Here is a 19,865-nt window from a genome sequence, read left to right as displayed (position 1 = left end):
TGTTCCATTCATTTTTCACCAAGATCTTGTATTGAGTGTGGGAGAGTTAGACAACTGCAAAAATCCTTCCCCAGCATATCCCAATAATTCTCAATGAGGTTCAGGTCTCTGTGGTGGCCAATCCATGTGTGAAAATTATGTCTCCCCGGGACCATTCTTTCACCATTTCAGCCCCATGAATCACATTGTCATCTTGAAATATGTCTATGCCACCAGGTAAGACAAAGTCAATTGACGAAATAACCTGATCATTGAGTATATTCAGCTGACCTCATTCTTTGGGCATAATGTTACTGAACCGGGACCTGAGCAACTGCACCAACCCCAGATCATATCACTGTCCCCACAGGCTTGTACAGTAGACACTAGGGATGATGGGTGCATCACTTCATCTGCCTCTCTTCTTACCCTGATGCCACATCATTCTGTAACAGGGTAGATCTGGACTCATCAGACCTTCTTCCATTGGTCCAGAATCCAACCTTTATGCCCTCTAGCAAAGTGAAGCCTTTTTTCCAGTTAGCCTCACTGATTAGTGATTTTCTTGAGGCTACACAGCTGTTCAGTCCCAATCACCTGAGTTCCCTTTGCATTGTACATGTGGAAACGCTCTTACTTACAATATTAAACAAAGCTCTACTGTTGTGTGTCTTCAATTTAATTTACTAGATACCAAACTGAAGTATCCGTGGGATGCACTGGAACAAGCTTGATCCACAGAGACCCCTCCCCTGGACCCACAGTACCCAAAGGTCCCCACTAACAATATGCTGTTGCCAGACACATCAGGACACACTCAAAAGGCCCACGTCCATTCTCTGATGAGTCACAACTGTTTTGGACAGTGGACCTACACAGTATTAGGAAGGTGGTCATAATGATGCGCCCGATCCGTTGTGTGATATGAAGTCAGGTCTTTAATTGTGCTTATACTAAGAATGTGTTCATGCAAAGAGACATTTCTGGATTTTAGCAGAACAGCCCTCTTTCAAATAAAGTGAAAAACAGAAAAATGCACCAGATGAAGCCAGGTCTGTGCAAGAATGGGTCAGAGTGAGTTATGCATGGTGTTGTGTATGTGTGTGGTTGTGGTTCATAGGGTCAACCCAGAGACAATGTGGCGATTCTCATCACCATCATCGATGCCAGGGGGAGAGACTAAACTTATCACAGATGAGGCTTGAAGACAGTTCCATGAAGGAAAGTCCCTGAAGCAGTTGTGTGTGTGTGTGTCTGTTTTCTAGTGTAAGAGAAGGGCTTAGATTGGGACGAGGGGGAGAGGTAGACTGATTGTGAGGTGTGCGCTCTTTCTCAGGCTTACTGCCTTGCAGAGAGGAGACAGGGATGCTGCTCATAAAGGAAACCAGGTGAGACACTACTCCTGAAGAACAAAACAAGCTGAGAGGAACGTAGCAGAGCATCACCTCACACCTTTTTTTTAACCTTTATTCTGCTTCAGTAAATCCATGATATGTTGCAGCAGGGCTACTCATCGTGCAAAGTCACCAAAATAGCAAAGCCTTGTCTGCTAACCTAAACTTTATCAAAACTACTGACATACATTTTAATATTTCCCCGCTGTTGTTATTAAATGATTCCCAATAGCCAATTCTTTTCATTTCATGGCTTGTCTGTATCTCTCAGCTGTGATGCTTCTGGCAGTGTAACTTTATCTTCCTGGGACTTCACAGTTAAAGCTGCAGGCGGCTGAAGCTTGAAACACATTGTAATGATGCTGTTCCTTTAACCGATCCCATTTCAAGTTCATATTTTTAGGCCTTCTCTGTAGCCTACGGTAGCGTCAGCGTCCGATTGGAGGGTCAGAGAGCTGCTTCATTTAAGCCAAGCTAGCAGGTTCACGTTCATCTGATGTCATTTGTTGAACCCACGATAGCGGAAGGAGGGGAAGCTGTCAACTTGTTTGCAGATCTTCTCAAAAAAAAAAAGACATTTTCACTGCAGACTTTGAAGGAAAAACTGGATATTGCCAAGAAAGGCCGTCCAACCTTGGAGCTAGCTAGCCTGACCCAGTTGGGGAAAAGGTGTGTCTGCCACTTTTAGGGAAGCAGTTATGAATGCTAACCTAACTCCACTCTAAATTGTTTCTTAAGTTCTGGTGAGTATGTGGTGTATTTTTTTGACCATTTTATTGGGTCAACATTGATGCTTTTGCTGGATTTGACGTATGTGGCTGAAGCTGCAGCAAGTGAGAGGAGACTTTTTGATAGAAGTGAGTTCCTGGCTGTAGTTGTAACACTCATCCCGCTACATGAGATACTTATCTACGATGCAACATCCTTTTTTGTTGCATATGCTGTTGGTTCTTTAGGGCAGTGGAATCAGAACGATCGCATTAAGAGGTGTTTTGAATAAGGTTGGAGGGAACTGAAGGCCTAGGTGCAAAATGCACGGCCCGCCACTGTGTTACATGCATGGTTCTTCCATTCTTGAAACCATGACCTTACCTCCATCAATCTACATTTGCTGTGATTTGAAACCCGATGGATACAGAGGCAAAACATTTTCTTCAAATTATTACCTTAATCATCACTGCCTCCCGATACATAAAAGCCAATTTACTTTTATTTATTCCATCAATGAGGAATCTTTTCAAATTGTGTTTTATATTTTGAAGGGTTTTTATACTTGAATGAGAGCGAGCAGAGGACTGTTATATTATGAAGCTCTTAATGTGTCACATTTCTCTAGTAACGTATCAAGCTTTATACTCCCACACATCATTGACACATCTGACTGGTCAACAGAGAAAAGAAAATCTTTTCTATTTGGCAAAATGGATCAAAGGATATTTTCCTCTATTTTGGACTGCACATGAAATACTGCCCACAGAAGCAGATTTGTGTTTGTGGAGGTGATCTGCTTTTAGAATCTGTTGACTTCGTAATTTTCGCAAACCCAAACATCACATATACATATTCCTTTTTACACCGCTAAGAAGGATTGTCTTGTTTTTTTGATTACTCAGACCTCTGTATTTGTTACGGGTTTTGCACGGATGGATGAAATAAAACTCAATGACAATGAAATAAAATAACAAGGATATGCATTCTCATTTTAAAAATAGTGTGGCATTTAGATCTAATGTCAAATACATTTTCATCAGGAACCTGCACACTCTTATTTTAATCTGTTTCATCCTTTTTTTTCTCCTCTCTGGGGCCGTTTAAAAATCATTTGCACACGTTAGTTCCATTAAAAGCATTTTTTTAATGGAAAAAAAAACAGTATTTTATTTCTAAACTTGATGTTATTCATATTGGATACACTTGTTTCGCTTACATCTGCTGCAATTTCATTCGGTTGTAACTACTTTGAAGTTTCCCTTAAAGATATGGGAGTGGATGGGTGGCTGATGCGCACACAGATAACTGGCTCTTCTAATGAACTGGAATTTTTCATGTGTGCTGTGCACACACGGGCTTTACGAGCACAATCATTGACATAATGCATTCCCTGGCCCCTTGCCCTTTAACTTAACTGGAACTTAACTGCAGCCACGCACTCAAAGAATGAATTACCTGGGCATCGGGCAGGGAAACGTCCACGATGACCGGCTGGCCATGAGGCTCCCCATTCTGTATCCTGGAGTAGACCAGCTGGTAGCCTCTGATCTGACCATGCTGCTTCACGGGCAGGGGAGGCTTCCAGGTCACCCTGACGGCAGTGGAGTTGAGGGCGTCTGCCTCAACCTTCCTGGGAGGGGCTCCAGGCACTGAAAAAGAAACACAACTTCCATTTAGATCTTCTGGGAAATGTATACATTTTTGTTTTTAGCATCAGCCGCTCAATTTTAGATTATCGTCAGCCAACTGGCTTTCAGTCTCCGCATCCTCATTAGTGTCTGTCAGCAGTGAGGTGAGTTCTAGTGGCTGAAAGCGTTGTCAGCCACTAAAGTGGCGCCACATCTGCTACGGTGCATAGAAAGCAGATATCAGAGTGACATATTTATCCTATGTTCCGTCGTGTTTTATTCATTGGAACTCACGTGTTTGGCCTCATCTGCTTCAAGGGAAGCATTTTATCTTTATTACAGCCGTGGGAAAACGTTTGAGCAGGTTTTGCTAAAATCCTAGGTCCTAAAGATGTCAAAACATAACAATCAATCCCAAAGTTTCTACATTCCAGCAGCACACCCTATAACGTAGGGTAGTTATAGTTTAGGTGAAAGTTACTCTCTAGCTTTTCAGGTTATAGGCGCCAACATCAAAGCTTGTCACCTGGAGCTCCAAGAGACTGCTATAAGAGCAAGGCTTAGAGCTCACTCTTTGTTCTTTGTAGCCCATCGAAATGAGCTCAAGAAGATTCTTCAAGGATGCCAGGTCAGCTTCAGCAGGTAGGTGTGAATTAATGCGAAAGCAGAGAGACACGGTGAGAGAAGTGTCGAAGCATTAAGCGCTAGTGTTAAAGTAGTACTCACCCGAAGCAGCAGGCTAAGAAAGACTCTGCAACTTGGCGCCAGCGTGATACGCTTTAGACTAATTAGAATCGTTTAACCTTTTACAAAATCAGCATGCTCTCAGAATCAAGCTCCAAGCAACGGAGGAAAAGAAAAAGAAAAAGAAAAAAAAAAACATCAATAAACCTTGGTGTTAACAGCAAAGCCACAGCCTGTGTAGTGTGTTCAGGATCAAAAGAGCCATGGAACGGACAAAAGTTTTAAGTCAGTCTACTTCCATGGATTAAAATCAGCTGTGGTCATGAGAAATTTTAGCATCTTCTGGACGATCAGTACTTTGATTGTTGCCTTAAGACATTTACACTCTCAACAGGAAAGAGCTTCAATAACAGATAAAACCCAGAAAGACAGCTAACAATAAATAATGAAAAGCATTGCGTGGATATTCTGGTAAACAGACTACGGTCAAAGGTTAAGGTACTACCAATGAAAACTTACTTAAAACATTAACATGAACAGACTTTTTATGACTTCCTATCCACTACACAAAAACACGGCACATGCCAGTATGGACATACTCTGAAAGGACACGGGAGCAATTTTTCTGTGTCACATTAAAGTGGTGGGGGGACATATTTGCACTCCTCACAGCAGCGTTTATCTTAGGCAGCAGAATGTGCCCATGATGTCGAGCAGAACGTGCAAGTCGCCCCATCTGTCGTAGTGGAAGGACGGGCCGTAGCTAGTTCGGCTTCAGTGGTGGATGGCTCTCCAATCAAACGGGCCGGTGCGGCCTCGGCGTCTACCTGTCTACCGGTTTTAACAAAAGTCTTCTCGCCTGCGGGAGTTTCCGAGTCAAAGTTTGCAAGACGTCACAGAGCTGACTCCGACATAAAAGCATCATTAACACAGACGTCATTTTATCTGTCATTAATTCTCACTCTAATGTGGATTTTGTGACGACTCATTTGTGGAGCTTACATTTCTCATGCTGGTTTTAAACCTGTAAGGCCTTCCATGACTGACGGCATGGGGCCTGATCACGCGTCTGTGGGTGGTGTGGATTCTCTGCAGCATCTGTCAGCCACTAGCTGTCTCCCTTATATTCCTCTCACTGTGTGTAGCGCGTGTGCTCACTTCCTTCCGCATAAGATGGATTAAAGAAATCCACAACCTGAATGACCTCAGCACGCTGCTGTGATCTGTTTGCATGTACTCAAATCTTTAGCCTCCTCCTTCTAGTTCTCATATAATCAAACACAGATCAGGCATAACATTATGACCACTGGCAGGTAAAGCGAATTACACTGGGAAACTTTTGGACCTGGGGTTACTATCAAACTACATCAGACCAGTTGTATCTAGGCCTGTTGGTTACTCTGGGCCTCGACTTGTTGGTTGTCTAACAAGTTTTCTCGAGTATTTCACTGTCTTGGTTGATAAATGCAGTGGTTAAAAAAAAAATGGGGTTGCGGCGATCGACTCTACAAACCACAGCTGTCAGCGCTATCAACATGAGGACTGAAACCAAGTCCCTGGTTACCTCCAAAGAAGAACCAGAGTGATATTTCAGCACCACATCACCGGAGCAGCGCGGAGGGAAAGCACAGAGAAAGCCGCTTACGCTTTGTGTGGAGAAAGGGACCGACTGATCAATGAGACCTCAAAGTCAAATGGGGTGCAGAGAGATGGAAAGAGATGAAAAGGGTGTGAGATTAAAATTCAGTGGGTGTACAGAGGAATGTGTGCTGAGAGAAGCAGCGAGAGAAGGAGAATGGGGAGAGGAGAGCAGCGAGCGGAGAGGGTTAGTGATTTGGTGTGAGGGAATGAAACAGAGATCCTAAACTCCTAAAACAACACTGTAGGGTTTTAAATTGGGCCATCGAAAGTGTTCAAAATGTAGTTTTAATGGGAGTTAAGTGCAGCCACTGTACGCAATAGATGGGCACAGGGATTAAGTGTGGCTCCATCACAGCGAAGTTGCCAGGTTCGGTGTTACTGTGCCTGCACTGACACTGACTTCTGTTCGTGCCTTAACCACTGATGATTGTGTTTAGATTAACAGAACATGTTAATCAGTCAGTTTAGGAACCGCTGGGAACCCTGTAGCTTCTGACTCCAGAGATGCACCCACCTCTAGGGGGTCCGCGAAGGCACTGCAAGGGGGTCGGAAAATACGTGGTTGATTAGACATTTTTAATAATTTTTTTTTTAATTTTACCCCACACATTTAAATTTCTTTAAATATACATTAACATAAATCCAACATATTTTTTTTTAGTAAAGGGATGAGGGATATCTTAATATATGATGATAATAATGTATATTTATAAATAGCACTATGCTGAGTTTAATATTGAACACATATAGTAGGTAGGGGGTCCCTACGTCATCTCTCAATCAGTTTGGGCTCCTTGGCCTGAAAAACATTGAAGACCGATGGTCTACACAGTTTTTTGGAGTAGGAAAAAAAAAAAGACTTAAAGATTTAAATCCATCTTCATATTCGTGGAAGAAATGAACTTATACCTCAGGACCTCCATGAAAAAAACAAACACATCTTTCCACATTAAACTGCCTCCGTCTTCTATCATATAAATAAAAAAAAAACAGTGGACAGATTTTTTTCTGGAGTCATAACATCCATCACCCGTCTTTTTTTTTTTCCCCTCATACTAACCGAACAGACGGGCGACTTAAATACTAATAAGAGCACGGAGCAATCAAATGAAGCCAGACATCCGTACGACTAATATAATTAAGAATACAGTGAAAGGAAGGAGTCAGGAAGCTGTCAAAGGCGCAGCTGCAGGTCATTTGAAAGCAGTCAAAGAGACATGAGGCAGTCAGTACAGGGAGCTTTAACAGACAGAGGTTCCACACTATGCTGCAGTTTTTTTTTTCTCTCCCTCTAAGCCTCTGTGATGTTGTCCAGGACTTATACTTTGATATCCTCGAGTGGCTCCGGGAAATCCTTTTTGCCGTAATGCTGCTGTCTTTGTTACGTTCCCCTTCTAATTAGTCTTCAGCGGTGACAGTATCTGAATCTAAGTGTCCATTTAGCCCCCTGCTCCCGCTCTCTGACTGAAGACAGAATTATGTACCATTTGAAAATGTCCAGATGTCTTCGGGGCCGTCAGGGCGGCACGCTCATGTCATTGTGCCGGGAAAAAAAAAAAAAGACAGGCAGAGTGGAAAGTGAGGAGGGCAGTTGGAATAGGAAGCGGTTACTATGTACAGAAAGAATAAAAGCGTGGTGGACGGGAGGGTTAGTATTTGCGAAGAGGCCCTGGTTCCCAAACACCATCAACGTACCATCTTCCTTGGTTCTGACTCGTGCTGGAGAGCTCTCCGGGCTGGGCCCCACATCAGTGTTAGCCCTCACCCACACCAAATACTCTGTCCACTTCTCCAAGTCCTCAAGCACGTAGCTGGTGATGTCAGCACCAATCCCTGACACCTGGTGGCGACTCAAGTCCTCCCCCGACAGGGCTTGGTAGGCTAGCGAGTAGTGCACTATCTCTCCGTGGCAGGTGCCCGCGGGAGGCGGCACCCAACTCACCTTGATGCTTGTTGAGCTGAGGCTGAGCAAGCGTACCTCCTGGGGAGGGGCTGAAGGGGCTGAGGGGGAGAGGGAGGGTAATGGTGAAGCTCGGTGGATAATGGATGACAAAACAAGCGGCTGTCTGGACTGCTGAGATAAAATTTTGAAAAGAAAAGGAGACATGTTCAAGTTGGGGGTTGGCAGCGTGGACCATCAAGCCTACGTCCTATACTTTTTTTTTCTTTTTTTTCCCAATGACAGAATCAGCTAATTTGCTTAACCAGTAAGTTTTAAACGAGACATAACACAGTCCAACTTATTTTTAATTGTGGTTTTTACTTCCATCCAGGATGTGCCAGTTCCTGATACAGTAAAGAGCTACGCCCTCAGGGAGTCCAGTCTGTTAGATATTAGTTATAAAAACACATTTCAGTAAGTCCAATACTGACTTTTTCTAATATATTACCAAGAACTGAGTATTTTACTAATCCTCAGTGGATAATTTTAAAAAATTGTAACACTGTAACTAGACTTTTTTTTTGTAGTTTTGGCCATCATTTCATCACTAACTTCTCAGAGATAATGTCGTTACAATAATAAGAATAAAATAATAAATAATAAGAATATTTTAAGAACTGTTAATTGACTCTATACAGTCTACAAACAATACTCCTGATCAAATATACATAAACCTACACTTGGTTTCATATTTAACTGTTTTTGGTTGCATTGGATTTAATTCACCAATGCAATGAATGATCTTTATTTTAAATTTAATTGACAGCAGTCCAGAGTGATGCCCCACACTGAAAACTCAACACAGAAAAACAAGAAACGCGGTGTGAAGTTTCACCAACTGAAAAAAAACCAAAACAAACGAAAAAAAAAAACAGATGAACAGAACACAGATGAATGCATGTATGCGCAAAGTTACACAACAGAAGAACAAAGCCGAACAAACTCTCACAGAAGCAAAAATAAATACGGCGAGAAAAAAAAAAATGCATCGTGATAACAGTGGAGCGGGTGGAAGAGATAACACAGGGGACTGATGTCGAGCTTGTCTGTGGTTTAGCAGCCTCAGCAGAGCGCGTGGACCCAGGAGAGAACTGTTTGAACCGGGGTGGAGGCTGCTTGCTCTCCTTCTGCAGAAACGCTCACAGCCGGTCGAGAGAAATGCACAACAATAGACGTAATTCCCCCACGCGCACGAGAAAGTAGGGGCATGTGGCTGTCATGTTGAGAGAGTTCAGGCTGCATATGAGAGTCGCACGTGAATGTTTTACTGAGCCACAGGAAAACAAACCCATAGTTTCATCTCTACCTCTAATAATCTTATATATTTTATCTCTTCTACCCTTATTTTACCCCCCAAACTGTATAGCAACATACAGTTTGTATAATTGACTTCACAATGTGATTTTGCTCTAAATTAATACAGATTATGGGTGCTGAGTACCTCTGTCTGCACCTGAGGTTGATGCAAACTGATGACAAACAGCATTCTTCCATTTATGCCAACATCTACTTAAACATATAATTCATCCGGAAATTCAATGTGGCCCAGTGAGTGAGTAAGTGGAGCATTCAAAACCAAATTAAACCTTCCTCATTTCATTCTGGTATGCTAATCAGCACTGGATTATTTACAGTTAGAGGCTACCATACTCAGACACTCAGAGGTGACATTCTGGTTTTCAGTGAAAGATTCTGCAACTATAATGAATTTAAAATCAGAAGGGAGAAGACTTATTAGATCCCTGTCTCATCAGCGTTAACGTGGAGCAAATGGAAGCTTTCACAGGGTCTTAATGAGCTTGTGATTGTCCGCCACACTGTGACAGTCGTGAACAGGGTCAGGGACTAGTCAGCGAGGCTACCTAATGAATGGTGTGACATTTCATCTCTCTGTGTCTTGGCATTAATGTCACTCTTTTACTTTAATTTTTTATGTTATTCTTACGCAAATTTGACTCTATTTGTAAATGAAAGATGTCTGCACGCCACAACAGAACAGTGCACAATACAGCAACTTGTTGTCTTACGACAGGAGTGTGCTACAGCTAAAAATGCATCATAATGAAACGTGATGAAATTTACTTCATTCTATCTCCTCCCATTACCTTTCATTTTTCTTTAATATGTAATCTGACAAGCTACATATATCGTGTCTATTACAGAACACATTGGCGGTACTGATGTGTGCATCGATACTGAAATATCAATACTTCCGCGTGTGACGCGTGTACGTGAGCGCGTGTGCACATGTGTGTTCGTGTACTCGCGCGTGCGCGTGTGCGTGCACGCATCTGCGCGTGTGCTCACGTGCGTACGTGTGTGCGCGGGGTGAAGTCTGTTCGATGCTTCAGTCATTCCAGGTATTGTAGGAACACAGTGGAAAGTAACTAAACTATTGAGTTGTGGCAACACAACAAACCTTGTGAAACACCTCAGGTTAAACCACAACACAGAATATACGAGGCATTTATGATGAGGAGGACGGAGGAGGAGAGAACAGTGTCAGAATTAAGATGCAAGTTTTTTTATTTTACAGTGGTTCTTAATGGTTAAATAATAATTTATTTTAATGTTCTTATTGTTAACCATTTCCCTTTTCAGTGTTTGAAACGGCATTTTTCAATACACATAAAAATACACATAGTTTGTTTGTGTCCTCTGTTCGGTTTTTCTTTTATGGTATTAGCTCGGTCGCATAGTAAATGAGGCCGCTACCTCAATATACTTCTGAGTTTAAAACAAATAAATAAATTACTCTGATGTCTTGTATTCTTTATGAAGCTATTATTTGAAATACACTGCTTTTGTTTAGGTTTACCACACACATTAGTGTGTATTTACACAAAGTATCACCGGCACCAGTCTGAATTTTACTCGGTATCGGATCGGAAAGGAAACTGGTGGTATCGAACATCACTAATTGGCAGAGAGATGAACAGATGGAGTGATACAGCAATAAAGAATTTAGAATAAAGGGTGTGGTTGTTTCCCCTGACTGTTTTAACAACTGGGGTCGTTATGACACTGTGAGATTAATAGTCCACAGAATGGCTTCCTAATATTATTTGTACATTATGTGAATATGGTGTTTTCATTTATATTTTAGTTAGTTTTCCGTTTGCTGTGTGTGCTACCGTTTAACAGTAGACTAACCCATTTAGCCAGGTGTCTGCTAACTGGTACAGCTTTACTCTGTCTTTATGCAAGAATCTCTGTTAACATAATTCCGTGTTTACTGCTCTAATGCTTGTGACTTGACGATTTTACGGGTTAACCGTACGGACTGATGTAAGGCAACCATGAGACTCCGATGATGAGTTTGTCAATAAAGTTGAGAGATGGAGCTGATTGACGTATTTGCCTGATGCCAAAAGTTCAGCAATTGCAGTGCAGTCTGGGTTTTTTAGTATCAATGGAGGTGGCCCGCGGGCCTTGAGTTTGACATGTCTTGTTCAAGGGTGAGTGTTGGCTCAGAGATTTCAGCCCTTACAGGTAAAAACAAGCAAGTTGAGCAAGGATATAGATTCCTTCTGTGAGCTGTCATAAATACTACATCTTCATATCTCACAGCGTGACAGAGGCAGATATCCAATGGTAGATGTACAGTCGAGTTCTGAATTACAGGAGCTCAGTAGCATTATCGTCAGGGTGAGAACAGTGACTGACAGTGACTTTTGCACATCAGCTCAACATTGTGTAACACTGCATTATTCTGAAGGAACTCGACAGTCATTGTGCAAGATGTCTGTGCAACAGTCTGCTTGTGTTTGCTTGGTCTCACGCCATAATATGCTGCATTTAATCGACTCACCGCTTTTATTAGGCAGTTTATCAAAATGTTCCGCGTTCAATGCCTGGTGATTTGTTACGAAGCAGAAAGACTAATGCGCCTACAAAAGATGGTGCATGTGGATTTAAATACCTGACAAAAAGCTCTTTAGAATTACATTTCCTTTTGTTGTTGCCTTGGTGCTTGAACTTTGTAATTGCGTTGAATGTTTAGCAAAATCAAACATGACTGCCACATGTTTTCCTGTTATGAATGCTGCACTGATGATTAAATATGCCACACACACACAGCCTGTCTTCTGCAAGTATTACTTTGTTGTATTAGTCTGAGCGCACATAAACGCTTGGTTTGGCATAAGACGAGCTGCTCCCTCACTCACGTGGGTGTCGGCGATACACATTACTGAATAAAAGCAGACGTACATACATACATCAACTCCTGTTTGACGCACACGCCTATAACATGATATTCACTGAATGCTGTATGCGCAGTTTACTGGAGTTTCAAATCACAACATGCATTTATTGTGTGTGGACTGTCATTTCACCGCACAATACAGGTACTGACAGTTCACTGAACACAGAAGCTGCTCACACTGCACCTTCTGTCTAAACGCTGTGTATGTTATTTTTTATTTTTTTCTGTAGAAAAGCACCACTGGGACCAAGAGGTCACTACTTCAAATGCCCTCTATCCACTCTGTATCTCTCTTAGTTATCCTTGAGCAATCACCTTAAGCTCCAAACTGCTCCCTGGGCATCTTGTATGGCTGCCCACTGCTCTAAGTGAACACATTACTCGAATGTGTACATACAGCATATACATGGCCAATTTCAGTGGATTTTTGCTGGTGATTTTTTAAAATTCTGGAGGAAACAGACCCATGTATGTCTATTAAGAATATTTAAATGAAGACAAGATCTAAGATCTGATCTGCATTGGTAATACTATGGTACTATTTTCAACTAAGGTACTACTGATGACTCTTAAACTCAGATGGAGTCCAAAGAAGAGGTCTCTTATACACAAACATCCACACACATGGCAAACAGGAAACAAAATAAGAAAAAACATATTGCACATACACATTACGCCGGCCCTAACAGGCCAGAAGGGGCTGAGACCTCCCTTCCTCCATGTAAAAGCCAAGTCCATGTTTTCGTTCAAAACAATTTCCTTGATTCCATTGCAAGAAGAGTGGACCCACTCAGAGAACCGTGGTTACAGACATAACCTTTTAAGTTCTCTTTCATAGTATTTTTTTTGTTTCTCATTATGGTAGTATCCCAGCAAGACTTACTTATTGTGCATGGGCATAGCTTTGTAGAGGGTTACAGAGCTAGCAGGTGTGTCAGTCTGCTGAACTAGCTTGTGCTGCTAATGAGCAGAACAAGGGGAAATGTTCCCTTTTTACCTGGCTAGTACAAAAGAAAAAAAAAGTAAAGGTACTTTTCCTGAGGTTTCAACATTGCTTGCGTTAGGGTTTTCACACCTGCTGGTGTTGCTCATGCTACCTGTAAAATGTTACCACTTTGCGTGTGGAAGCATTGTTACTTCTTACGGTGAAAGTTTTGCTACTTCGCTTCAGTGGCCTCAGAGGAATGACGCCACTATTTGTGAAGTGCCTAGTGACCAAGTTGTGCACTTGAGTCTGTGGACAGTTTACCTTAGCAAACAAAAAAGCTTCTGTTAATGTCAAGGAGAGGTCTTTGAATGATAACTACTGCTATTATATAGTGGGAGGGTCAGTCAGAGTCTTAAGTGCCAGTCCATTAGTGTTGGCATAATGTGTTTAAACTTCTGATGAGGTCATAGTGAGATACAAAAATAAAACCATGAACGAGAACTGCAGTAACACAACTCAATATTAATTCCTTGTGCTCTACTCACCAGTAAGGTGACTTTGTGTTTACCCTTCTTGGTTAATTTGTAAAAAAAAATATAAAACAAAACAGCCACGAACTAAAACCTCTATTTTATTTGGGCTACATAACCTGAATCATCACACTGTGACATCACAACACTGTTGTACTTACAGGATTGGGCGGTTCGCGCCTCAATGGGCTGAGTAAAGACTCCTAAACCCATCTCAGATCTTGCTGCCAGAGAAAACATGTACGATGTATCTGGCTTTAGACCGTCAACTCCATAGGAACCCGCTGCGTCAAAGGTGACACGAAGCTGTGGAGACATGAAAATCACACTGTAAGTACAACACGGCACACAACATACAGCATAAAGTAACGTGTGAAAAGTTTAGGTACTCCAGATGTTTAGATTCTTATCCAGCCAGAACACCACCGGGGAGGTGGCTGATCTGGGTCAACATTATATAATCAGTCTGAGATCATTTAAAGAGACAGAAGAGACGGATAAAGCTCAAAGAACCGTTTGGAGAAGGCTGCCGACGTTCAGCTATCAGTCAGGATGACGTCCGTGATTTTTCAGTTTGCCCTAACAAGACTGTTACATCATACATTCACAAAATATGTACAAAAAATGAATCAGCGCCCTACTTGGCACGACGGAAAAATATTTTTGACTCCCTGAGTAATGATGAGCTATAAATGATTAGACTGTTGGTCTTCCTCTGTGAGTGATCGCACGTTCAACTGGAATCAACAACTCGGCTTCTATTTTTTTTTTTTTTGAAACCCAGATTACATCCATTAGCCTACGGGTGAGTCAGATCAATCTTTGTACACTTGAAATATATTGTCAATCTGCCATGAATGTGAAATTGTACTGGAAAGTGAGATAAAGAAAACTCAGCATTAAGTTAATTTTACTCCATGTTTGTTATTCATCTTAGTTAAACATGGCTAAACTGTTAGCACGTCTACGGTGTATTTTGCGCGCTCTGTGCCAATGTTGGTTTGGAAATGTGGAAATCCTGTGCGCAGAGAAAGACAGTTTAATGTACAGCAGGTATTCATGGACATGGAGCTAATAAGGAAAGCTAACATTATGCTAGAAAGATTTAAAGCCTATTTACATTACGGCCTTCAGTAAAGGTGTTGATTGCATCCCTCCCACTATGATACCTTGGTTGCTTTATTTTTACATAAATGAAAATCAGCTCATATCACGAGCATATTCTACAATATATGCACTCAGTGTGTAGAGGACAGTGCATGCAGCCTCCTCTATATTCCACACAGTACACTGTACACATTTTACAGGCATACTGTAAATACAAAACCTTTAAAAAGCGTCACGTTTTCAATGTGACCTTTACCTTGTCTGCGGGATTGTTGGCCTCCCAGTAGAGCAGTTCAAAGCCAATGATGGGGTCCTGGACAGGCCAAAGCCACGAGAGCATGATGCGTGTATCCAGCTCAGCCTCTGCCTCAAAACCTGTCGGCTGTGCTGGAACTAGAGGGAAATAAACAAAGAGATGAAGGAACTAAATTAAAAGGAAAAGATACAGAAATGGAGCTTTACATTTGCATGGTGAATTCTAACGTTGCTAAACCTTTGCTAACACATAACAAAGGCACTATGTGAGTATTTAGCTTAATCCACTTAAAGATTTGACACTAACCACAGTGATGTGCTAAGAAAATAAAATAAAAACAGAAAAAAACAAACAAAAAACCTGCTATGTCTGATGGCTGAAATCTATTCAAGTCAAAGTTATTTATATCTACCAAATGAATCTGATTGACTTAATTTGTTTATTTATCTGGAATTACGCCATCTTTCTTCTAGCGAGGCACAGTAAATCGGGGACACTGAAAGACATTCCTGCATGCAAGAAACCACACTGGAATCAAGATACATGTATTTTTCCTGTACTTTAAAAATTATGTCAGTGCAACACAGCGTGATTCAATTTGTCCGAGATGTTTCTGTTTCTTCCAATAAGCTTTTGCACTGGTCATGTAAGTACAAACACAGATACTTACTATAAGTTCACATGTAGCTTCAGGCAAACTGCCAGACATGAATCTATATTACACAGGAATTGAATGCGGGTCATGTTACACAATTGGTTTTGTTGCTGTTAAGGATTGTAATGGTCCTAACTCCAGAGATGTAACCAAGAATACAAACCCTTAAGACTTTTGTTTTATATTTGCTGTATTTTGACATATCTTTCCGGTATTGTTATATATTGTTATACTGCATGGTTTTGCGGTTATTAAACAAAACGTTTTTGTCTGTTCTTAATAAAAAGCATGTTATAACATATGTGTCAAACAGTGAATGTAATGTCTATTCTACATTTTCTAACATTTATTTTTCATTTTCCTACATTACGCTATAACTATTGTGCCACTATCCTTGACTGATTTGACTTCAGATGTGTTTATCGGCACAATGCAGTCAAAATCTAGTGTCAGAAGAGAAACATAATCAAATATGAAACATCATTTTTTCATATTGTAGAACTGGTACACAGCTCATTTGAGTGACTGTGTGTTGACTAAAGAATATTACGCAAGAGAGTCAGACATTTTTCCAAAAGAATTGTGAAGAACGGACAAAAAAGAGGTTTTTGTGACTGACATTTGTCAGATGCACAGAAAATGACTCTCCGAACTGATTGTCTGTGAATGCAACAAAAGGCACCTACTTCCTAACACATTTGCACATATAACTGCATAAGGCACTAATGTCTCATGTTTATTAATAGACCGCTCTCAATTGTATTCAAGAGCCGAAAACGAATTCATTAATGCGGGTTCAGTTAACACTGTTGAAACCAGACGATGTTTACAAGAAGTGCTACTTATATGACAATGATCTGAACAATCAGTGACAACTTCTCTCCACAAAGAAATCCAGTGAAAAAAAAAAGTGACCTAGTTGCTTATAGTGCAATGTAATTGCAACATTTACAGAGATTTCTTGTGTCGTTGCTTTGCAGCGACTTGTTCTCACCTCCCTGCTGGGTTTTGATCTGCAGAACATCAGAGGGAGGCCCGTCTCCCACAGAGGTGAAGCCTAGCACCCTGAGGCTGTAGGTGATATCTGTCATCAGGCCCGAGATGGTGGTGAAATGGCTGTCGTCCGTGTTGTGTTTCTCCCAGGCGCTGAGTGGGGCGTCGTGGTCGGGGCTGTAGTACACCCGATATCCCCGGATTTGGCCGTTGGGCTCCTCCGGAGGTTCCCACTGGACCAGCATGGTGCTGGAGCTCAGCATGCGTGCCTGGACGTGAAGGGGCGGGGACGAGGGCGCCTGCTCGCTCGTCCGAGTTTCCACAACGCTGCTGGGAGGTCCCCGGCCGACGTTGTTCACGGCCATGACACGGAACTCGTATTCAGAGAAGGGGCTGAGGCCGCCGATGCTGTATCTAGTCGTGGCCACGCCGTCCACTTCCTGGAAGCCGTTGTCAGACAGCTTGGCACGGTACTGAATCACGTAGTAGGACACAGGTTCTGGGTTTCCAGAATCCCAGGTCAGGGTGACACTGGTGGCCGTGGTTTCTGTCACAATGAGGGAAGTGGGCAGCTTTGGAAGAGCTGTTGAAGAGTGGAGAAAGACACATGATTCAGACGGACAAGTATCTCTTGAGTGTCCTTCTTTCTCCATCTCTCTGACGAGAAGGCGGGGACGGAGGAACACCCACGGAATCTCTGACTACCGGGAGTCGTTCAACGCTTCCAGTCTATCGGTTAATTAACATTCAGTCTGTCTCAACCCTTTCCTGATCTGCACTGGGCCAGCAGGCTGAGCACATGTATTACGTTGCCAAGCAGATGGGTGCATGTCCTCCAATGTAAATCCATCTGCGGCCTATTCAACCAGAACTAGACATGATCACAAATGCATATAATTACTGCAGCCACGCAGCAGAGCTTACACAAAAAATATATTAATTTCACGTGGAGGCCAACACGAGCAAATAATTATGAGACTGTTGACAGAGATCACTGGATTTCTCCATCTGAGTGCGACAACCATAATGTCACATGACTGTTTACACACCTACAGGCAAACAAGCCAAGTCCAGTTATCTGGGTCCAATTTAGATTGATTTAACTATTGTCACTATTTTTTATTTATTTTTTTACTACAGTAGACTGCACAGTAAAAATTAAACAAAGTCCAATAAAAAACAAGTGTACTACTTTTTTTTTCTTCTTTGTTACCACCGCTGCATCAGTCTTATGCAATAGTCTTATACTATGTTCTTTCTTACAAGCATGTACACCCTAGCAGACTGGCGCTGAACTGATCTGCTGCTTCCAACTTAAATCTGCTACAATAAAGACAAAGCTCAGTAGTTGCACACAGTTTGCTTAAATAAGCATTTACCCCAAATTTAATTGCAACTATAAAAGAGCATGGACGCTATACACAAAGCCTGCATCGGAACGACATGACTAATGTCTTTTTCTAGTGTACTATTACCATAAATCATCATTACCATAAATCGTCATAGTCACCACTAATGCTCTCACTTTTTCAACTCGAAATACAAATAACAATAATAATAATAATATAACTAGTAAATATGGAGGTTGTGGAGTCTGCTTTGACATCGGGAGCAGCATGATAGCACTTAACAAAATATGAAGTAAAGAGCCACGTTTAAAAGGAGACTGCTTCTGCAAAAACGCCTGGGGTAAATTAGGGACAACTACAGGCTGCAGTCATCATTACTTCTAAGATCTAATCTTCTAGATCTTATCACAAATGAGGTGATGTTTTTTCCATTTTTGGGGGTTATCAACAAGCACAAGACACATGCTTTAACAGACAGCCAGGATCAGATACCAGCGGAACGGGCAGAATTGTATTTTCAATATATTGTTCAGCTTTTGAGTTAGTTACCGCCCTGAGGCTTCTTGTCACTAACCACTAAACAGCTGTGTTCCTTCATGTCACATCAAGCTGCTCTGCTCTTGAACAGACTGCAAACAGGTCATCTTTATGCAAACGTTATCCGACATTCCCGTCACTGTCTCCCTGTTGCTCAGCCTGTCACTTTTTTCGGCACATACCCGCTTACCTCCACACAAAGTGCTTCTGACCTTTGACAGTGATCTGGGCCGTGGTCTCGATCATGCCCAGGGAGGATATGGCCACACAGGTGTAGTTAGCAGACTGGCGGATGTTGCTGAGCTCCAGGACGTTGCGGCCGACGGGCATCTCATCCTCCCGGGTCAGCTCCGATTCACCGCTGATCCACTTGACAAAGGGCATGGGGGCGCCGACCGCCACGCAAGTAAGGTTGACGCTGCCACCAGGCATCACCTCGTGGTTCGTGGGGGGGATGGAGAAACGGGGAGGTACGCGCCGAACTGCGGGGGTAAAGAGATGGAGCTTCAGAGAGGACATAGGCGAGGGAAGTGCAGTGGACACTGGGCTGGTTTAGTTGTTGACCGGCCTAGCTTGTACTGTGCACCATTGTGTGTGAACTGGTGAATCACCCTAGGTGCTGTTACCATTTGGACATGCTACTAAGTCTCTTTTAGGGAATTTTATGAAGTGTGAAAATGGTGTTCCATTTTTAGTTTCAAGCCAATTTATGGGCAATAATTTTTGTCCTGCCATCTAAAGACTCTTGATCTAACCACCAAAACTGGTTTCCTTGTCTCTGTGTGTTGTGTTCAAAGAAATCAGTCAGAATAATATTACAATGGAGCTTTAATTTTCTGACATTTGAACGACAATTTGGTTAAGAAATTGTTAAAAAAAAAAAAACAACAACTTGGAGTGTTTCAATGATTTGGCTTGTGATCCTAAATTCAAGTGAGTCAGCTGTTTTATTAATTGCATTAAATTTGACCGAAAAGGCTGAACTTGTATGTGATCCACCATCAGTGAAGGTCATTTCAGGTCATTTTGTCACTACAGTATGACATTCAAGTCAACATATGCATCATAGCAAAAGGACTTCTACAATCCAGGTTGGGCTGTGTTGTATGTCAGCTACCTCAGTCCTAGTCCAACACGCAGCTTCTATTCTGAGGATTTAGCAACAAGATGTGGAAGCTCTGTAGCTACACAGGTGCTCCTTAATGTAAACCATAAAACTGCCTTGAAGCAGGTCAGTTTCCGGGCCAGATGTCCAACGGATCCATTGGGAACTCATTATGCTTTGGCAAAGATCCACCAGTTCCAGTTGAATCATTTGGGTGGG

The 19,865-nt window shown here is 42.0% G+C and overlaps 1 protein-coding gene across 29 annotated transcripts in view; it reads right to left on the bottom strand.

Moving 5' to 3' along the window:
* The window catches only part of ptprfa (protein tyrosine phosphatase receptor type Fa), a 211,834-nt gene that overhangs the window by 64,763 nt on the left and 127,206 nt on the right, over positions 1-19,865 (bottom strand). For 20 of the 29 annotated variants that reach the window (XM_047588233.1, XM_047588235.1, XM_047588241.1 and 17 more), the window contains 6 exons: positions 18,754-19,023; positions 16,657-17,238; positions 15,008-15,144; positions 13,806-13,950; positions 7,733-8,038; positions 3,540-3,733 (listed from right to left, as the gene is read on the bottom strand). In XM_047588233.1, coding sequence (XP_047444189.1) covers positions 3,540-3,733; positions 7,733-8,038; positions 13,806-13,950; positions 15,008-15,144; positions 16,657-17,238; positions 18,754-19,023 — 1,634 coding nt within the window. The remainder of the gene's footprint in view (positions 1-3,539; positions 3,734-7,732; positions 8,039-13,805; positions 13,951-15,007; positions 15,145-16,656; positions 17,239-18,753; positions 19,024-19,865) is intronic. The other 9 variants (XM_047588246.1, XM_047588251.1, XM_047588247.1 and 6 more) reach the window with 1 other exon arrangement.

The sequence above is a fragment of the Mugil cephalus genome, chromosome 6 (assembly GCF_022458985.1).
Source record: "Mugil cephalus isolate CIBA_MC_2020 chromosome 6, CIBA_Mcephalus_1.1, whole genome shotgun sequence".
Classification (NCBI taxonomy): Eukaryota; Metazoa; Chordata; class Actinopteri; order Mugiliformes; family Mugilidae; genus Mugil; species Mugil cephalus.
This window is presented reverse-complemented; position numbering and strand designations above follow the sequence as displayed.